This window comes from Chaetura pelagica, unplaced genomic scaffold (assembly GCF_000747805.2).
Source record: "Chaetura pelagica isolate M959 unplaced genomic scaffold, ChaPel_1.0 scaffold45, whole genome shotgun sequence".
Lineage (NCBI taxonomy): Eukaryota > Metazoa > Chordata > Aves > Apodiformes > Apodidae > Chaetura > Chaetura pelagica.
In genome coordinates this window covers 2008824-2031257 of record NW_009953217.1, presented here as the reverse complement: position 1 = coordinate 2031257, position 22434 = coordinate 2008824, and the positions used below count along the sequence as shown (strand labels likewise).

Sequence of the window (22434 nt, the reverse complement as noted above, 5' to 3'; positions counted from 1 at the left end):
AACTCAAACACTTTTTCTGCTTTTGAAAATTGCTGACATAACCTACGTTGTGAACCATGTTTTATTACATTAACTGTAGTGATGCTTGAAATGTTTAATTCAGGGATCTGGACAGAAGTTTACAGATGGATTCACTCTAAATTAAATCAAACTCTGCCGATGATATTGGCACATTTAGTGATAGTAGCACTAGAAATGCTTCTCTTGTAGTAGGCTGCTGCAGAAGAAACTGTGTCTTCTCCTCGTCTTCCATTCCACCTGTTAGATGGCTACTGGTTATTGTCATCAGAGTAAGTAGCAGGATTCAGTAGCTGAGGGTTAGAGTCATCTCAGACCCTCTGCACCTCAGAGCATAATGTCTCATTCTATAGCTTTTTTTTCATACTGAGGAAAAAAATGCTGTAGTGGCCCCATCCTCTGCTCACCCTCTGCCAGCGGAAATCAGTGTTTTCATTAGCAGCCTCTGACTGTAGGAGACTGAGAATTTTGACATAAGTGGTACTGGGAAAGCTGGCTGATGGTGATGGTCACATAAAAGCATAAACTAGTTTATAATCAAGAGTAATATGAGAAGCAAAAAAATCTTGAAAACCCCTAGAAGGATACATGCAAGGGGAAACAAATGTTGCTTTAAACCATGTGTATATTTAAATGTTGTCTTCTTGAATCCCTGTTTATATTTGATTTATTTTTTTTTCCCTGGTTGTAGGAATAAGTCTGCTTCACAATTTCCCTTCTTTTGTTGCTTTGCTAGATGGAGAGGAGGAGTGTTTTTAGTGAAAGGAGTAATGCAGCCCAGTACGCTAACTCAGATGATGAGGAAGATGGCTATGATTCTCCTCATGTCAAAAGAAGAGGGGCTTCAGTTGATGATTTCCTGAAAGGGTCAGAACTTGGAAAGCAAGTAAGTAGCCTGGTCTTGTTACTGTGTCAGGGGTCCAACATGAAACAATTATTTTATGAAGCTCAGCAGGCATCCAGGTCCCCATCTGATTATAGTAGCCACATTGGTGAACTGTGCAGACAGGCAGCTGAATTGTGTGGAGGCAAGTGAACATCCTATTACTGGAGCATAACAGTGTCTAATGGGAACTGAATGCCTGGCACTATGCATCTGTAGACAGTTGTCCCAAGCAGCAGCCTTAAGCACTGGAAATTTAAAAAAAAAGTGAACTTGCAAAAATTGAAATAGAAAATGTAACTGGAATGTGATGTTTTGGCTCTCGGCTTTTTATGTATGAGTTGTTACTACTGCATGTGAAAACACGCTGTGAAAAAGGAAAAGGAGGAAGGGTCTTTATATTCCATAAAAGCCATAACCTGTAATCCTAATTGGCAGAAAACCAAACACCACATATGCTTGGAATGCTGTAAGGATCTTGTTTTCTGCAAGTTGTTTGCTCTGTAAATACTTAATACAGGAAGTAAGTATCGGAGACACACCTGAGATTCAGAGGAAACCTGGGAAGGCAGTGCTAGAAAAGACGTGATAACCACAAATGCATAGACGTTTCACTGGAAATCTGCACCTGTAAATGCACCTAGTTATTGAAAAAAGAGTGAGCATGCCATATTACTTACAGAGTTAATTGATTCCAAGCAGAATAGCATAACTATTCCTTACATAATATTTCCTAGTTACATTTTAAACATCAATTAATGTAGTACTTGAATTGAAAATTTTATTTAAATAATTGTGTGGCTATTTAGCAAGGCATTCCTGTTAATAGAACCACAATGGATAACCCTTGGAGACAGTTTGCTGGGACTCTACAGTCTGATTTCCAAGCAATCAGGGATTTACTCCAGCCATGCTGGCCTTTAACAATCTACAAGGCACTGTGCACTTTGTTGGGCAAGTTTTGTAGCGCAACCCCCAAGTCTATGTGAATACAGCTGACAACAGGAGTTTCTATGAAAAAGAGTACCAAGATCCTGCTAGAATGGAACTAATGGAATAACAAAATTTAGTAGAGTTTAAATGTGAAAAATGAAGCATTAGAATGCATTCTGATCTTTCAACTTCAAAAAGAAGCAAAATATTGTGAATTCACAATGACATTTTTCTAAAATGATACTAAGATAATGCATCTGAAGGATATGAAAATGGTTATGGGCTTGGCATGGAGTATTACTATTAGAAGTTTCGCCTACAATCTTAGTAGCTCCAGAACAAAGAATCAAAAGAGAAGAAATTGTCTTGTATATTTGGAGAGCAAATCCATCTTCACTTGGGAGAAAATGCTTTTAGTAGCTCTTTTCTTCTAATTGCTGGGATGGATTGGTATCAGTGTGTTACACAGGTATAGGAGTTGATCTGGAACCACAGAAATTATTTCTTCATTAGTATTGCAGGGGGAAGGAGTGCAGTAATTTCTAGTAATTCCTTTAAATATTCTCCTGCAACCTGACAGTAAGGTGGCCCCATTTGAAAATTTGTCCTTGGAAATACAAAGTTTGGTTTATGATCTGATTTGTGAGATGTAATGTTTAGCAAAGGCGTCTCCTATTTAACATTAGCAATTTAGCGGGATTCACTTTTTCCTCTTTGTCTTCCAACTAATTAGAAACTGACAGGAACTTGAAATATTTGAGTAATTTTAAAAGACAACTGAAGTTGTAGCCAGTCTATTCCTACAACATTTAGGAAAATGAAAGCTTCGAATTGCATGAGCTAGCTATATAATACAATGGTGGTAACATCCTGCAGGAATTAAATGCTGATCACTTTTAAATTACAATGTGATGTAACAAACAGCTGTGAAGAACAGATGATATGTGAATTATCCCAGGGCTTTTACAATTTGGTCAGCAAGTCCATTGATGCATGAAGGACCTCTTTAAATCAAGGGAATTTAATCATGATTAAAACTAGATTTGGTGCTGTGAATGCAGACCTTTTTTGGTCTTTTTTGTATCAATCCTTTTTTGTATCACCTATGGGATTAAGATTGGATTTCTTTAATTGGAACCATAGATGGGCAAAAAAAAATTATACATGAGCTCTTCGCTAGAACAGAGCAGCAAGCTGTGTGATGTAATTTTTATGTGGTTATTAGTGGGATATTCAAACCTAGGAAAAGCTCTGCTACTCGTTGTTAAACAAGGATTTTCAGCTTTACAGTCAGCACAGATTTTTCTCTCTCACCCTGTCAATTAGCCTCACTATTGCCATGGTGAAGAGTACCATACAGAGAGCAGCAGAGGGTCTGACTTGTCTGATATTATGGAAGAAGATGAGGAAGAGCTGTACTCAGAAATGCAGCTGGAGGATGGAGGAAGGCGACGAGTCAGTGTGACTTCACACAATGCACTTAAGGTAAGTGTGGCTGCAAAGAAACCTTAGGAGTACCTCTACATTTTGATTCTTCCTTCAAAGCATTTCTTTCAGTAAATTATGGATTTTGCAGAGCATTGAAACTCACACTATTGTATAGACCTATAACTGGGGTGAACAATGTTTATAATATCAAGGCCACTTTTAAATTTTTTTCATTACTTGATAGCTAATCTTTTAACTAATTTACTGTTTTCTTACATGCAATTATGGAAGTTGCAATTCCAGTTCTATATCTGAGGACTTTTATATGACAATATCCTATCCCACCTGTGCTACCCAGACAATGAGTTGCTTCTGAGCAAGGAGAAACATACATACAAACATACATACAGAAAAAAACGTAGATTTTTCATGTCTTAGTAATTTGTCTTCATTTCCAGTGCTAGTCCCATCTCTTCCACAGGCTTTAAAGTATGCTTGTAAGAAAGGGAATTGGGTCAGCTTTCTTTCATGAATGCATTATCAGAAATCCCTGTGCTCTGATTATCAAGGAATCCTGAGAAACAATAGGTAATACCTATCAGAAATATTTCTTTAACACTGCACATGAATATCCACAATGAAAGACAATTTAGTATAATATTTAAAGCATATGTTGAGTGTTAAACCTACCCAACACACATATATATATTTCTCATATTGTATTTCTATGTGTAAATTGTATTTACTTTTTATATGTCTAGCAATTACGTTGAGTTGTGTTTTCTTAGAAAGTTGGATATCTTGAATGATAAGGAAACCCACAGGTTGATTTGCCTTCCAATCAGCTATTTGACTAAAAATCTAGTATTTTCTCATACCTACAAACATTTTGGCTATTCTTGTAACTGTTTTCATGTATTATAAATTCAGTCTTTTTATTCTGATATTATCTGGAACAAAATGGGTACAAAAGAAACAATGATCAGTGTTTCTGTTTTTCTGCTGTCATAAAAGGTTGAAACCAAGATCCTCCTGCATGCTGCTTCTGTCCCTTTCCTTTGGCAAAAAGTGAATTATCCCTAGACTGTACTTCCTTATGCATCAGAAAGTATATTAATTTCTTTATTTTTAAATTAGTATTGCCAATGTTGATATTTAAAAAGAAGGTTCCAGACCCTTAATAGGTGTGGTCAATCATTTTAGGCCTGTTCAGGCCTCAGGCACCATCTCTCTTCATGTAGGAGTGTATGTGAAGGGTACGATTCATTTGGTGGATTCATTCTGCAGAAGTGGAAGTCAGTAAATGGGCACTTCCTGGGGCAGGATTTAGGGATGTCTGAGTCCCATTTGGAGAACATGGCCCACCAGGCTGCTAAGTTCTCTGATCTAAAACACAGGTGAAATTCTGACTCCAAAGTACTAGGTAACTTCCCCCCACTTGCACTAGATACAATTTCCCTTTTGCAGCATCACTGATTAAAAAATAAAAAAGGAAAAACGTATTTATTGAATTTTCCATAATGTAATTGAGCTTCTGTTCCCCTTGCATTGGAACGTATGCCAACCGTGCCCTTGCTGCTGTAATTGAGTGTTCTCTCCTGAGTTAACAGATGCCCCCAATTAACAGGAAAACCTTTTGCATGCAGTTATCTATTTGCTTTACTAGGATATTGTTGTTCCCTTCAATGGTTCCCTAAACCAAAGGCTGACACAGGTGATCCAGGGAAGATTCAACTCACTTCCATGATCTGAGCATTCTAAAATGTGGAATATTTGATCTCAAATAAAGAATATCCTTGTTCATATTAATTACTTTTGTCCATTTTTATGGCAGTTTATTTCAAAAGTTTCACAAATGTGATACACATTGTAAAAATAAATGAAATTAGGTGAAAAAAATTTAGTCATAAAGTAGCTTAGAAAGTTCCTAATGCCTGAAAGAAGACATCCAAAGACTAGTTAAGTTTAGCATGCTCAGACAGAGAGATATTGCAGGTCTCCAAGATGATCCTTTCATTATTTATGGGTGCTGTCGTGTCCAGAGTCTCTCTGATCTAGTAATTGAGTAAAGTACATGGACAGATGATCTCCATGATCAAAACCAACACCTCCTGCATCATTATTCTCTTGTCTCTTCTCAAAGTCCCAACAAAGATACTGCATAGGATTCTTCTGTCACACCAACCTGTGTTTTCTGTAACTGTAATAGAAGAATTACAAGATGTATCTATCATGTTCAGAATGCATTTTGTATCCAGGCTAGGATAGTTTTTACCTACCTCTAGAATAAACAATTCTACTTACTTCATGGTAATAGGCTGGTTTTCAAATATTGGTTTATCAGGCAGGTATGAGATTATGCTGAGAGATTTGACGACAGTGCAGACCAAGTGACACCAGAGAGCATTGCTTCTCAGGGTTCTTTCTGTGAAAGCTAAACTTTACAAATGGTGCAGTTTTTTTAGTTTTACAAAGGAAACTAGAACTCCTTTAATGAATAGCTCTCCTCTGGCAGGAGATGCAGGACCATTTGCTACTTCTACAGGAGGCTTTAACTGATGCAAAGCCAGGAAGCTTGCTAGAACAGAATTTTCATTCTCAGATACAGGTTTTGGTTACAAATAAAAATTAAATAGCAATTTGGCTTGGGGCAAGGAACATACTAAGCATTAATGCTGTGTTTTGATGCCATTCTCATTCACCATGCTGGAACCTATCTGCAGCTTTTATTGCTTTGTTTTAGATGCATGGATTTATTCTTGTTGATAGCATCACTTGATTGTTTGTACTGACCTCTCATGTTGTATCTGACACCCAGCAACTTCTTAATCATTTGTTTATTTTTCATAGATTCTCATGCAAAGCACGACATCCTTTTCACTGAATAAGCTGCATGTCTTATGTTTGCCATTGCTCTAAAACTAATTCTGTCTTTATTTTTCTTTTCTTCTCCCTTCCCCCCCCATTTTATTTTTGTCACACACTGTTTTTTCCCTGTCTGGTTTTTAACATTACATAATCTTAAGGAGTGCGATAAGAATAAGACCACTGAAGCCTCTTTTTTGGAACAGCCTGACTTTTCACAGCAGATACATCACAGTAAAAAGCTTTTCAGTATTCCAGAAGTAGCTGAAGAGGATGGTGAATACTCTGAACTGCTGTACAAGCAGGGTCTAGGTATGCCCTATAAAAAGAATCCCACAATAGCTAGAGACTCTAGACCATCTAGGCCCTACAATCAAGACCAGCAGCACACCTTCTGGTACCCAGCCAAGCACAGAATTTCAGGCATGGAGGATTTTGCTGCAGATGACAGAGGATGTAAATATAGCCGGTCCTTGTCAAGAAGCCCAGACAGTGGACTAGACTGTGGAAGTGAAGAAGAGGAATCTCGGTTTAATTTCAGATATACTTGCGATTCAGTGTCTGCCAACCTTGCATCTAGCTGTTGTGCAGAGACTGCTAACTGTTCCTGCAGGAAAAGCATGAGGCCATTGCTTGCTCGCAGGAAAACTTTAACCAGACAAACCAGCATCGAAGAAGACTTTGGTGACCTGGCTCCTTCCTTTGTAGAGCCCAAGAGTGAACAGGTCAAGCCCAGTTACGAGAAAAAGTATGAGACTCAGAAATGTGCTAGAACAGATAACTTGTCTCATGAAGATGTTCAGGGAGGCTGGAAGACCGACTTAAAAATGGCTGACTCTAGGGCAGCTGGTCTACTTGCAAAGCCATCCCACAGAGATGCAGAAGACTCTCTGGTGTGTGAAATAAATCTTCCTTTTAGCATCTGCTTGCCAAATCAGTCTATTTTCTCTCTTCTGTTCTTTATTCCTTTCTTTTTCTTTCTTTTCTGAATTACTTTTTAGAGTTCATCCTTTGGACTTATCTGCTACATTTCTCCTTTTATTTTTTTTTCCTCCTCATTCATTTTTTTGTTTATTATTCTGCATTTTCCTTTACAGTCCTCCTTTGTGTTATGCTGAGATCAGTTTAATTTGCTTTACAATAATTTTCCTACAGAACAAATTACAACAATGGCTGCTTTTATTAAAGGACAACTGAATCTAAATTTTAATTAAGGGTTAGCTGAACTATAATTTCCCCAAAAGATTGTTTTTATTTATTTTTCCCATCTAAATGCTGCTTTTTAAAAAAAGCTGCATTTTAACTGGAAAAGTATTTCATCAGGTTTTTTGTTTGTTACCTTATTTTGTGTTGGTTTTTGTTGTTCTTTTTAATGTCAAAGAGTTCATTTCATCATGTTGTTTTTATTCACCTAATTCCCAGAATTTTCAGGATATGGTCTTTATCATGAAACATCTCTTGATAAGAATCAAGATTCTCCCCCTGTGTGACAGTGACCCAGATTTATGGAGTCACTGGTTTCATCATATTTCCATTCTCTACCTTATCTCTGCACTGTCACTACTTTGCCTTCCTTTTTAGACCATCTCTTCTTGCCTTTGAAGTTGCAGACTGCATCTCTGCACGAGAATGCAGGCAAACAGCTTCTTCCAAAGGGAGAGGTCAGGGCCATTCAATGTTATCTTTTAAGGATACCTCTGCGTGACCTTGCTTATTTGCATTTCTGTCCATTAGTCTACAGCAGAGTCTCCACACTTTGATACATGCATCCTAGGCTTCCCTGCTCCCTAAAGACCAAAGCAAGTTCTTTATCCTTTCAGTCTGCAACAGTCCAGAGTGGAAACTTCAAATCTAATGTGTTTCATCTAAGAGTAGAAATCAGCTCCCTGCTCTTCTAGCCTAGCAGTTAATACTGAAATGAACCTTACAAATGTCTGCCACTAAAATTGGTGCCCAAGCTGTATTAACCTCTGTGACTGCATGATTAACTCTGGACAGCATTAACATAGTACCCTTTAGTTATTAAAACAGCAACATTTTCTGCAAGGATAGTGAACAGAAACAGAAGCTGTGGTGTGAGACAAAGCTTGTCTGCATTCCCTTCCACATGTTCCAGAGACCTTTGAACAGCTTTAACAATCCAAGGCCATTATGGCAAAGCAGTGTGCTCTGAGCAGAGGGACGTACACTTGTTCACGTGCTGCAAACTGGACACAGCTGTGTAGTGCATACAGAAAAGGCTTGTCTTTTCAGTGCAGTCCAATCTCCACAGCTCCCATGACTGGTTGTACTACTCTTCAGGAGATTATAATGTCAGCTTAGTAGCAACAACAAAGGCAAAAGAATATTTCAAAAATTATTCTTTTGTTTTCTTTTCTTTTTGTTCTGATGTGTGACTGCTGGTTACAAAACTCTGCCATAAACCAGGGAACCATTTTTTTCTTTTGCAGGTTTGCCAGGCAACAGTATTTACTTTTCAGCTAACCTTTCAGTTAAAAACTAAGTTTAGTTGCCTTTAGAGCTTATGCTTCCAAATGTGATTGACCTGATTAATGTCCAACCATGTAGCCATAACGTTACCAAGCATGTAACTTACAAACCTGTTTTTTCTGTTGTTGTTTTTTAGCTTTTAGGTAATCCATCATCTGCAGGACGGCCTGAAAGGGCGGAGCATGCAGGGCGGAGGTCCTCTCATGGCAGTGCAGTGCCACAAAGGTCTCGACCAATGTTGGTCCCTTCCATTGGTTAGTTGGACAGATTGGTGCATTTCTGTTCTTTGCAGCCTCAGAATTGGGAAGGTGGTCCTTAAAAAAAGAAACCACAGACACTTGTCTTTAATGATTGTTACTCTAAGTCTGGGAGAAGTAATGGGATAAAATGGAACTAAAAATACCTCCTATCTAAACATGAGTCTACTGGGGTCTCACAGAGGCTGAATCGGTTGTCGTTGACATGACTGGGAGTCTTTTCGTTGAATGTAGTGGGTGTTGGAGTTTTTTAAGCTTGGGTAAGCTTGGATAAGCTTGGATACTGTCAGATCTTACCTAAGAAAAAATGATAATCCAGGCAGACTGCTATAAATGATCAGTAAAATAAATGTGCCCATTCAGCTATCCATTCAGCCATCCATCTGCCCATTCATCAACCATCATTTTGCATTCAATTTCCATTTTCTTGACTACTTTTTGGAATTTAGCAAAAAAAATGGAAGCTGTTACATGTAAAAAGTAGAACTTGCATATATTTCCTATATTTGGTAATTCTTACAGAATCATCTCTATTCTTGTTTACTTATGACTTAAACCATATGCTGGTGCATACCAGAAAATCCAAAAAGTAGTGCAGAAAAGATAATGGAATCAGGACACTATGGACAAATACGTATCTGTTAAAACTTGCACTCTGTACACAAAAATAAGAAACATTCACTCTGAAAAACAGGAGACATGCAAAACAAAGCAGAAAGAGCTCTCTGAGCATTTAGCAGAACTTTACTCTGTGAAGATGTAAAGTTGGTTTGGTTCCTGTCCCTAACCTGGACTTTAATTTGTGGATACTCTAGGCATCATCAGGAGGAAAAAGAGGCAGTGTCAGGCAGTTCTCACCTCACATTTTTGTGAATGAGAAACATCACAAATGCACTATCAGAAGGAACAAGACTGATAATTAAGGAATGCTTTAATTTAAAAATATTAAATATTTTTCCCATTTCATGAACTCACACTAGAATGTCTGCGCTGTGAAGCAAAATCCCCCTAGTGGGCGCAATTATTTTAATATCTGGTAGGTAGTTGTTATTATTCTTGAAACCATAGGTCAGAAAACATGCAGCTATAATGCAAGAAACCCTCTTAGTGTCTTCAACATAGTATGGTTATTCCGAGGCTGATTCTTGTCCCACATCCTGGTTTAAACCAGGATAATCTTCACAGGTGTCAATGGAACTGCACTGGGATGAAAATGGAATGGCGGAGAATCAGCTCTAGAGAGGCTCTTGTGGTCTATTGACACGTTATTGTTAGTTCAGTCAAACAGCTTTTGGATGATGGTGTGAAAACAGATTTTAATTTCTTTTTTTTTTTTAGTTTTTCCCTGAAATGATCCTCTTTTTATTTTCAGGAGCAAAGATTTCTTGTTTATGGTTAGACTACTTTAAGCAAGTTTTGTATCTAAGTTCTTTCTCTTATTTCATGTGCTGATTTTTATTTTTTATTTTTTTTAGAAATAGTGAGAAAGTAAACAGGTTTGTTTGAATTAGTCCTTTGGGGTTTCCTTTTAGTTTTCATTTTAATTTAAAAATAAGGGAAGTGATTTAATTCACCAGAGCTCATTTTCTGTCATCAAAGTTAGGACACAAAAACTGCAAAGTAATGACTTCACTGTTCAGTAGTTCAATAGCAACAGCTTGGGAATCAGATAAAGAAACTGATTTCTGATAGTCAATCTGTGCTCAAACAAATTAAACAGAAAATAATCTCAGATTTTATTTCTTTCAGTGTAAGTTTAAAAATTAGTGTATTTTGTATTACGTACAATCCTCAGATGCTCCTTGGGGAAGTTTAATTTGGAATAAATTACCATATTGTCTAATGCTGGTAACAAGCAAACTTCTCAGCATTATGTTCAATATCTAACGAAAAAATATTTGCTGTGAAGCTGTTGAAAGGCCATAGTGTCACTTAGAGTTCAAGAGTTGTAATTTCTGATTGAAAGAATGGTGATTAAAATTGCTGGAAGATATGTATGCATTATTTCTCACTTTCAGCATCACACTGTAATAAATCACTTTGAAGGTAAGTGAAGAAGTATAAACACTTGATAAAACTGCACAAAAGTTGCTTCCTGTAAGCCTGCTGGAAAAAAATCTGGAAGATAAGAAATGTATCAAGAGATCAGATAAATCAGATGCTGTACAGGTAGGGCATCCAAAAGCCTTTAGCAAAGCAATGCAGAAACTTGAACCCACTGTTCATAACTGCCCTTGACAGAGGATGTGTCCCATGATAAGGGCTGCAGGTGTGGGTGTTGAAGAGGAAGTTGTTATGGTTGTGTTGTTATGTGATATTGTTCCACAATGCGAAAAGCAGAGTAAAATGAGAGTAGAAAGCAGATAATACTCAGGCAAAGTTTAGACTTCTTAAATACATGACACTGTTGTTGGCCTCAGCATATAGGTAAAAAACGTCGATTCCAAATTTCTTGGCAGCACCTTATTCTTTGACATGTGTGCCTGCAGTTTTTACTGAGTTATTCAGCTAAAGAGTTGCTTTAGTGCCTTCTTAAGGCAGCTCTGGGAGCTCCAATTAGTGGGAAAGACCTTCAAAACTGTAATGTTCTTAAGATTCCAATGATAAAACCTTTCTCCATAATGTTCAGGATTTAAATTCTTTGAGGTATTTTCCCCATTATTCTCTAGATACTTTGGATTAGTATCTTCTTGCAGGTAGGATTTAAGTACATTAATTAATTTTTGTTTTTAGGTTGATACTTTAGAAGGTGAAACAGTTTACAGTGCTCTTGACCTTGCAGATCTGGCAGGTAGGATTGTTTAAACCTCATAATAACAGACGATTCCTATCCAAAGGTATAACAAACGGTATTCATGCTGTATAAATTTTAAAAAGCAGAAAAATTAGGTTCTTTAAAAGAAAGGGATACATATTTCTGTGACTCCCCAGTTGAAGAAGGACTTCTGGAGGCTAAGACATCTGGCAGAGCCTACGCAGTGTTTAGCCTTCCTACTATGTGCAAGTCAGAAAGAAAGTCAGGCAAGCCTGCCTGCAGGAGCCTCCGCAGAGGGAACTCTACCAAATGTTTTAATAGATCATTCCCTTTTTCTCCATAGAAATTACAATGGACAGTAACAGTGAAGGCGGGCGGTCTCGGTCAGGTAGTGAGGGAAATATTTCACCTGTAAAAGAAGAAGCTTATTATGGCAGCATTGGTGGACACAAGCAGTGGGCCCAGCGGCGTGCCATGGCCTCTCACTATAGACACGGTATGCCCAGCCTGTTCCTCCTTCATATAGACACTGTAGAGCTGCGTGGTAACAGCGCGGGGGCGGTGGGACAGCACTGCATGCAAAGCAGAATGCCAGGGGAGCTAGCTCTAAAGTCCTGTCTGCTCTCAGGTAAGTTTCTCCAGCTCAGCTGTAAGGGACCAACAGCCCTTAGTCCTCTGTCCTGACACTGCTGTGCAGCACCTTTCCATACTCGACCAAGTCCAAGCACACTGCCTTGCATGAACCTCTGTGAAGCTGTGCTGTACTGATGCCAGTCAGTATTTACTGTGTACACCTGAACAACCATTCATCAAAGTGACCACATTTCCACTTGATTCATACAGACTGGGCAGGGACTGATAGTGGCTCGTGTGTCACAACCCAGTGTCCTATAAAAGAAAGCAGGCACCAAACATAATTCTGATTTACTGCTTGAGCTAAATGAAGATTCAGGGTCTTTTCAATGACCACACAGGAGTCTGGCTGTGGTACTTGGTGAAGATAAAAATTATTCTTAATTTTAGGAATATTTGCATCATAATGACAAACTTGTATTACAGGAGTAAGGCAGCTATATCCACTGTTGATAGTATTGATTCATCAGCACAGAAATCATTACATGAACAACTCAGGTTTCATAGTTCATAATACAGTGAATTGAAGTGTCTTAACTCCTAAAGGTAGCCCAGGCCATGTATAGAGCTAAGAGACACATTAGGGTTTTGTTGTTACCTGAAATGAAGCAAAAATGGTCCTGAACATTTAGATAAATCATAACTTAATGTTGGGTTTCAAAGCAAACAGATCTGACTGACTTACAGCCAGATCATCAGCTTGTGTAAATCAGTGTATAGCTCATGAAGTCAGTGCAACTGTGGCTGGAACTCTTGGGAGTCCAGCTGGCTGCATCCAAAGACATACACAGTTATGTGTGTGTATATGTATGATATATGTATGCACCTCTTGAAAGAATTAAGTGGGTAATGAGCTAATCAAGAGATGATTTGCCTTCTGGTTCAGTGAAGCAAACATGACTCTTCCGAGTCATGTGTTACAGGCCAGTGCAGGTAACACAGATACACTTGACTATTATTTATGTTTGCACCTAACCCCCATTAACTGCAGCTGGAGTTGGATGCAAAGAACAATATTTTTAATTTAGAAACAAAAAAACCCCGTTTTACATTGCCTGGTAGGCCTGAGCATGAACCACAGAATGACTACACCCTGACTGTGGGAGGAGAGAACAGAACAGAGAAGAATCCCATCCCTTGTGTCCCATTGCTTCCTGTCCCACATGTGCCCTTCTCCCACACTTCCTTTCTGTGCTTTGTGCCTGCCTAAAGCTTCTTGGCTGGAATTTTTCCCTGCCTTTTTGCTGTTCTGCATTTTTCCCTATTACATTCTTTCTTGCACTCTGGACCCAAGAGTTAGTAGCTGTTCCCTTAAAGCTGTGACCCTCTCAAATTTTTTTCTGTCAGCTTAAAAATATCAAATGTTGAATAAAATGTATCTGATGTTGAGGCAAGAAGAGTAATTTTGTCTTAAGAGGTCTCATATTGAATATTCAAACTAGTACCAAAAATGGGACTCTTTAATTTGTAAGAAATTATTACAGTAAAAATTGCATTAATAGGAACTTTGTTAGATTAAATTTTGACATAGTTGAGTTATAATTTCACTGTAATTCATAACATTGCTTGCTCAATTTATTCATTGTGAAGGATCTTGTAAACTGGGTAAGTGTTGATTCAGCAAAGAACAAAAGTATGTCACTCCCACTGAAGTCAGCAGGACTTGCACAGTGAGCCAAGCTTTTGGGAAATGGCTTGTGATTTTGATGGCTTTATTTTTGGGGATTTCAGCTTCATATGTCTTGAAAGAGCCTAATCTTTTGGGGAAAGTGCTGCCTCATTCTTTTTCAAAAGATAATTAAAAGTTTTGGAAACTCATCAAAACACTCTTTGGGAGCCATTGTGGCTTAATTTGTAATTAAGTTTTACTTAAGTCTATCCATAAGTATGTAGACTCATGGACTAATTACATTCTGCAGGTCATTTGAAAAGTCTTAAAGATGTATGAGACAAAACATTAGTTCTCATTTTTTATTTCCTAATTTATTTGGTTCCCTGCAGTGGGCAGAGTTCATTGCAGTGTCAAGTGCTGTGATATTCATGGATGATCTTTCCTACTCAGGTTATGGTTAAGTGCAGTCACAGCTAACCATTATTCCTCAGTTTTAAAATGTCCTGTTAGAGTTTGGGTTGGTTTGAGGCACTGCTGGGTGTGTTAACTATTGACTGTGTTTAAACAAACTTGTAGGCAGTGTGCTTCCAACCCTGGCATAACTATCACTACAGAAAGATATTTCTTCTTGCCTCTCTGGAGAGAAGAGGTTGTAACCATGTTTTAAACCTGGTACCCAAAACATGGGATGTCAACACAGCTGGGATGTGCTTTCTTGTGTCCATGAAGAGCAGAAGCAGCTGTGCTGGAAAACGGACCCAAAGCATGCTTATTTTTGCAGCAATGGTAAAGCCTACGAGCCTCCTCATTATGTCACTCTTAACATGCTTCATTAATTCATGGCAAACTCTAGTAAAACAGAAAAAAATTGTTTTCTTGCCTGCCCTGTATTCATGTGTAAATGTCACTGTGGGGTAGGAGATCAACACCACAGTCTGCATGCAAATGGTACATGCCTTAAAAGAAAATAACTTGCCAATTAAAAAAAAAAACAACCCACTAAGGTTAGTAGGACTTGCATTAAGTTATTGGGGTTTTTTCACTGAGATGCCAAATATTTTTCAAATATTAACTGGAATTGTTGAAAAATGAGGCCAGCTTGTATTACTGAATTGTTCTTTTCTGAATTTACTTTCACAGATGGCTATGGTGGTCGTGACCGTCTTTCTCCAGATATTTATGAAGAATCAGAAACAGATCCAGGCGCAGAGGATATTTCTACTCGAATATTTGTTGCACTCTTTGACTACGACCCACTGACCATGTCCCCAAATCCTGATGCTGCAGAAGAAGAGCTGCCATTTAAAGAAGGACAGATCATTAAGGTGGGATCTAAAAATAAAGAAAACAAAGAAAACAAAGGACCCAACAGGGTTTCCTCTTCCCTGTGAACAAAGCAACTTGTGTGACTAGTCCCAGGGGCTCTTTTCCTCCAGAGGTTTAAGCTGTAAATCTGACTGATCTGAGACCTTATATCTAGTGCTAATGCCTTAAAAGTAATTAGGTGATGAGCAAAAATCTTGAAGTTGCTATAGATACTAGGGCCAGACTCAATTAGGTACCAAGAACAAAACTGTAACCCTGAGGACCCCATGTCCATTGCCACAAACCTTGCAGGAAAATCTGCCTCACAGAGGATGACAGTCCTGCAGAGGTACCACTACAGTGCCTAGTGTTGTACCTGAACATTCCTAGTTAATATGCACTTAAGATTAATTAAGGTCCAAAAATTAGATATTTATTTCCCACAGAGTCATCCCCTTCTGAATCTGGGAAACTAACTCCTTTTTCTGACTACTCTAGAGATATTTATTCTCAGTGATGTTTACTTTGTATTTGGGACCATGGTGATTACAATGTGATCTGTTGCTTTGAATCTCTTATCAAATTGTTGTGAAGATGGATTAGTTCGCATTTTCAAAATACTTTTTGTATGTCACCTGAGCAGTGGGTTGGTGGAGGGTCAGGTCCACCACGAGCTGCATGAAATCTGTCCTGTACGTGTGTTGTGCTCACACATGCTGTGCTGGATGAGGAAGGAGTGGTGCCAGGTGAGTCATGGATGTGGAGTGATTAGAAGTGAACACCGTTCCTGATCTAGAAATCTGAGGCTATTCAAAGGTAATTTTTAACTGATTGGAACTGAAGGGATTAGTTTGAGGGGTTTTGTTTGTTTTCTAAAGAAAAGAAAAAAAAACCCAACCTGATTGAACCCAAACAAGCAACAATCTATGCTCTGTCATCAGTCTGGCATTAAGAACATCATTTTTGTTTGGTGCAGCCCTTGGTCTAGGCCTTTGTATCGTCAGTAGCCTTTGTGAGGTGACTGCATCTTTAGAATTTAAAAGGAATTTTGGGGTTTACCTCTTTTCATTGATAAAACTTCATACTATTTTTATATCTTAATTCATACTATTTTTATACCCTAATTCATACTATTTTTACCCTAATTCATACTATTTTTATATCCTAATTCATATTTTCTGGAAAGGCAAGCAGAGCTTCAGCAAGTACATACATCAAGTATATTAAGTATTAGATGGGCACTTGTGATCATACACAATTGTTCTACTCAAAGTAACATGTGGCACAATTTTGCAAATGGTTCATTTTGAATAGAGTTCATTTGGCACCAAAAATGCTGCCATGTGAATAATGCCATCAACATGAATGCAAACAAGAGTACACTTTTGGCTTAACAGGGAGAAACTGATGACATTTAATGGTGTCTCTCACTTTTGAGGCATTTGACTGCTAAAAAAAATTGTCCAAGTTTTGCTCATGTATCTGAAGTCATAACTCAAATTAACATAATAATTACAGGTTTTTTAACATGTCACAGTAGTAAAAAAACCTCATGTAATTCCACATCCGAGCTGTAGTCATCTGTTTATGCTTAGTCACTATTTAGTTTGTATTAAAATTCCTAAATGCTAAAACCTTTATTGACCAATATTACAACTCTTTAAATAACAGGTTTATGGGGACAAAGATGCTGATGGATTCTATCGTGGAGAAACCTGTGCAAGAATTGGCCTTATCCCATGTAATATGGTCTCTGAGATCCAAGCAGATGATGAGGAGATGATGGATCAGCTTCTGAAGCAAGGCTTTCTTCCTCTGAACACACCAGTTGAGAAAATAGGTAAAGAAAAATATAAACCCTTCACTTCTAACCTTTGGGTGCTGTTAACTTGGCTGGATCCGCTTTGCCCTTTTTTTTTTTTTGTATGCAGATGCATCTACATTTTACAGCAATTTACTACACCATGGGATACATTCTGTGTCAGTATCTGGATGACTTTATTCCACTAAAAATTAAGCTCAGGCACATCTTGTGCTACAAATGAGGACTTGTATCTCCACCACTCTACTCATTACTTTTAGTATTTAAAAACATGGGGTTTGTTACCTGCAAGATTTCTAGACACAGAACATGTTCCCTGTGCTTTCAAGTGTGCTGTGCTGAGGTGCTTTGTGATACATTCACTGCTGCAAAGCATAAAAAGAATCACTTGTTCTTTTTAGTCTACATTTTCCCACTATGCCAGTAATGTAAAGGGATGGTGGCAAAGGGTTATGTGTAATCTCATGTGGGATAGCTCTGCATATCATGAGATTTTGTGGATACTGCAGTAGCAAACCCTTTAAAAAACAGAGTTTGGCCAAACAATTGTGTCTTATGAACCACTTCTGGTTTTTTTGTTGTGCTCAACTGGCTGTGTACCCTGAAATAGCTGAGAAATCAGAAAGCCTTTATCTTGAAATGAGCGAGAGGCATTTTTTGTCAGAAATGTTGCCCCACTTGACATTTTTAAGCAATTCTTTTTCTTCTGTGATGTTTCTGAGCAAGCTGTTAGCAACCTACCCCCAGCAGTTCCCCTTTAAATATTTTAGTACTTTTAAACCATCATGTATTTTCTCTTTAATATGGATTTAATTGTTAGCAATTAAAAAAAAAAACAAACAACAAATATTCTTACTAATGGATTTGGAAAGAATAGTTAGTTTGGCTTAATTTTAAGCTAAAACCAAAAGCTGAACAGCAAAGATGCACGTGCTCAGGCCCTTGCTGTCACAGAGGCTGCCCAGGTGGGTTTTTAGCAGAAGCAGACTCTGAGCTAGTTTGTCTCATATTGTTACACATTTTTAGTGTCATATCAGACACTTTACATGCTGTGTTCATATGGCTATATTTTTCTTAATCCTTTGCCCACATTAAATCCCTAAAAACAGAACTTTGAACAGCTTCCTATCTTTTCTTCTTTTATTTGTATGCATTCCTTTCCTGAAGTCAGCTGTGACCGTTTCAAAGAGAGCTCACGCTCTGTACACCGCAGATCCAGAAAGTCTAAAAGAGGTCTGTGCTAAGAACCTTTGACTTGAGCTGTAAAATGGCTGAAATTATTTGAGCTGTCTTTTTCATGCCTTTGAACTTTTGCAAATCAGATGTTGGAAAGTTTTGTCACAGAATAGTTACATAGAGGGTCCCTTTTTAGATTCTTTTCTTGGTTCTGGAGGGGCCTTGAGCCAGTGCAGTCCTTCAAAATAGAAAGTGCAACTCTTGAGACTGTTGTTTTGGTGTAGGTTGATGCAGGCTTGGAGTATTAAGGGGAGCAGGTCCCATGTCTGTTACAGCCTGTACCTTCATTTTGGATCTCTTCTGGCGATCTGTGTAAATCCCTTGCCTTGGTAGCCAGGAAAGAAGCCCCAAACTCCCCACTGTAGAAGTGATCTGCTCTGCCTGAAGGCTCCAGAGTCAGCTGGTGGGTGAGGTGCCAGGTATGAGTGCACGCTGAGCTGCACGCAGTGTCTGCTGCTACCTTAGCAGGGCCCTGACAGAACAATCACAGGGTGCCTGCTAACCCCAGGTGTCCTTTGTCATACTGCACAGTGCTCATCAGACCTGCCCTCAGTGTCTGACTGCAGGTAGCACTATTGCCGGTAGCACTAGTGTCTGACTGCAGGAGCATGTCTCTCTTGCTACAGCCATCATGCTGCAGGAATCATGCTAATAGCATTCAAATTTAAAATTAAACCTATTTTGGACTCTTCTGTAAATGTTTCATATCAATCTATAAACATTTTATGTGGTTCCTGGAAACTACACATTTTACTCCTTTCCTCCTATTCCCCACAAAGGAAACTTGTAAAATTACACAGTACTTGAGAATTTTTTTTGTAGTCAGGAGTCTTGAAATTTTCTCTTCTCTTGGGACAGCTGAGAGTGTCCATTTCTCCTTCCAGTCTCCTAGCAGAAAGCTGAAGAATAATCCCAGGCATAGAATTCCCTGTGAATAGGAGGAAGGAAGTGAACAGACAGTAAATGTGGAAGTTTGAATAAAACAGAAAAAAAAATTAATTTTTACTGTTTGGCTTTGTAGACCCTGGTAACCTCTAATTCCTACAGCCAGGAATGGCTGAAAATTTTGGAACATTAGTTTTGCAGGTAGAGACCTTTCAGAGGATGCAGTGCCTCAGAGTAAGGAGGGAAACCAACTGTGAACAATTTTTTATGAAACATACATGCTGCTTTGAAACCTTGATCTGTGTGAATAGGTTTGGTCATCTATGACCTTCTATTGCTATGCTAGAGAAATATCAGCATTGTTACTGCACTGTGGTGAAAATGCTGTAGGGAAAAGTTGCACCTTCTTTTTCTTTTCAAAATTGATAGCTTTCCTTCCCTTCCTCTCCCTGCGCTCGGAACAGAAAGAAACCGACGGAGTGGGCGGCAACACTCGGTGACTACAAGAAGGATGGTGGCTCTGTATGACTATGACCCAAGAGAAAGTTCTCCTAACGTTGATGTAGAGGTATCGACATAACCATTTACTGCATTTACCATTTCTGGAGCCACAACATACCTGGGATTGATAAAAACTATTGTACATGTGTGCAAAAAAGAAATTGCAGTTCAGAATTACAAATGTTGGTCAGGTGACTTCGGGCAGAGGTACAGGACAGGCTTATGGCTTCTGTAGAAGTAGATTTGTGGTTCTTGTTCAAACAGGATCAAGGAATACCCATGGCAGCAGTTATTTAACATGACTCAATATAATATTCATTCAGCTGTGGGGATATGGTCATGCAGTATATGTGCATATTTATCTATACAAAAAAATTCTATAAGGATTCTCCTTGTGAAATCCCACAGAGTTATAAATAGTAGGGTATGATTATTTTCAAATAAGTTTTTTAAATTTCCTTTGTATATTTCCATATAAGAACATGATTGTGTTTGAGAGGCACTCTAGCTCATGCTGACAAGCTGATAATGACACAAGCTTTCCCTCCTCTGTAACCTGCAGTGCCTCCAAGGTCACCCCTCCTTCTCATTAGTATTTATTTATATTAATTGATGCATCTCAGCTTTCATTAACGTAGATCTTGTCTGTAATTAATTTTTTTTTAGTAACAGTATAAGGATATCTCATACAATAACTGAGCATTAGCTAGAGCTTCATTATGGGTTTTGTCTGCCATTTACCCACATGCAGTGGGTAATCCCATCTCTCCATATTTGTCATCAGCAACAATGGAATAATTTTTTTACATTATCTTACATGGTAAGTCCCTCAATCAAGAGTTGATATAATTTTCATGTACTTTTGCACTATGGTAAGAAAGTCAGGGTACACTCAAAGTTCTAAAAAAATACAGCATCTCTAGGAGCTTCATCAGTTACCCTTTAAAATGTGGGTTATTTTGTTGGTGAATTACAGAACAACTTGAACTTTTTTAAAAAGGAAGAAAGTGAATTTTGAAATATGTTGGATTTGATGGTTTAAAACAGCTAAAGTTGTCTCGTATTTCTCACTAAACCGACTATGGTTCTGAATTATGGTCTATCAAAGTAGCTTGGGTAACAAAGAAAGTAAGTAGCATATTTCAAACATTGCATTTGTTCTCTTTCCTATGGCCACAGGAAATTAAAAATAAATTAAAAACTAATGAAGTTACATTTAAACCACAGGCAGCTAAAAAAGGGGAAAATATTAATGGATTTACTATTACTCAAGAAAATGTTAACCTTTGCCTAATAAAACATGCACTGTCACATTCCTTCTTCTGCAGGCTGAGCTGACATTCTGCACTGGGGACATTATCACTGTCTTTGGTGAAATTGATGAAGATGGGTTTTACTATGTAAGTTGGCTCCTCTTTGTTCACTTCAAACTGCTAGATATTGTTAGAGCAATTTTCACTAGCAGCCTGGGGGCATTTCAGGTCACAGTCCCAGCTTGTTCAGTTGTGGAAGTAGCTGTGATCCTAACGTAACAAAAACGTCAAGCTAAATGGCATGACTGGAAGCACTGTCCAAATGTGGTGTCACCATTGCTCTTCTGTACCTGGGAGCCCGGGTCACAGCCAGAGAGCTGCAACATGAACCTGGCCTCACAGCTCCTGCTGCTGTGAGGCTGTGGCACGAGCCTCCTCAGGGGAGATCCTGTGGCACTGAGGGGAGTTCATTCCTGCCACTTCAGCACATGTTTTCAGGGAGTGCTGTTCATGCAGCTCAGAGTTGCCTCTGCCATTGTGTAAGTACTATTTGCCTCATTTAGTGTGCTGGAAAACGTGTATTTTGATCATACTTGTACCTATGAGAACACATTAATGAGACCTCCTCACTGGCTTTTAAATAGTCAAAAGTATTTTCTTACCTTCATTTGATTTGATTGAAAGTCTCTGTCATTTTGATCATGTTGCAGGGTGAACTTAACGGGCAGAAGGGGCTGGTTCCTTCCAACTTTCTTGAAGAAGTGCCTGATGATGTTGAAGTCTATCTCTCTGACGCCCCCTCGAGATACGCTCACGACCCGCCGATGCGTACGAAAGCAAAAAGGGTAAGCAACTGAATAAGACAATCTAATTTTTTTTCTCCATTCCATTCTGTCTCATACATAATTTAAACATTACTTTTAACATTTTTAATCCATTTGCCCATTTAAAATTAACTTTCAAATATATAAAACGTTTAAGAAAAATTACCTTACTGAGCCTTCCACTAGCTCGTTACATTAGTAAATGCAGAAACTAAATTTACCATTTGACTGCAGTCATTACGGTTCCCTCCGTTATAATGAGTTTAAGCAGCTTTTCCCTGGTGAAAGTAGTTACTTCTAATGCTCCTAAGCTACTCTTACTCATGCAATATCCAGCTGAAAGCAGCAGTTCTCACGGACAAGAATTCCTTTAAATACAAATTGGCAATGAGCTGATGGACAGTGTTCATCTTTTAATCTTTATGACTTCCTAGCCCAACTGGCATTAGTTAATTGCCCAAAGACTTCTCTTCTATGAATGACTAATCATGTTTAGAGTATCTCATTTTTGGTTTTGTTTCATCACTGAAATACTTTTATATATTATATATTTTATATATATTTTTATTTCTTTGCTCATCTGCTTGGAAACAGAAGAAGAGTGTTCATTTCACACCTTAATAAGGCAATGTAGCCTTCACGTAAGTGAGCAACTGAAGATACCAATAGAGTTTTCAATTAAAGCTACCTGGCTATCTAATGCAAGTCTTGAAACTTAATTGTGGGGGAAAAAA

At 38.3% G+C, this 22434-nt stretch overlaps 1 protein-coding gene across 3 annotated transcripts in view; it reads left to right on the top strand.

Annotated features, from left to right (window-relative positions):
* Positions 1–22434, top strand: part of RIMBP2 (RIMS binding protein 2) — a 109724-nt gene extending 87290 nt beyond the window's left edge. For 2 of the 3 annotated variants that reach the window (XM_009997632.1, XM_009997631.1), the window contains 9 exons: positions 755–904; positions 3161–3319; positions 8754–8871; positions 15015–15199; positions 16851–17019; positions 19587–19690; positions 20952–21023; positions 21587–21721; positions 22295–22434. In XM_009997632.1, the coding sequence (XP_009995934.1) occupies positions 755–904; positions 3161–3319; positions 8754–8871; positions 15015–15199; positions 16851–17019; positions 19587–19690; positions 20952–21023; positions 21587–21721; positions 22295–22321 (1119 nt within the window). In that variant the 3' untranslated portion in view covers positions 22322–22434. Of the gene's footprint in view, positions 1–754; positions 905–3160; positions 3320–6288; positions 7021–8753; positions 8872–15014; positions 15200–16850; positions 17020–19586; positions 19691–20951; positions 21024–21586; positions 21722–22294 lie in introns of all 3 variants that reach the window. The other variant, XM_009997630.1, reaches the window with a different exon arrangement.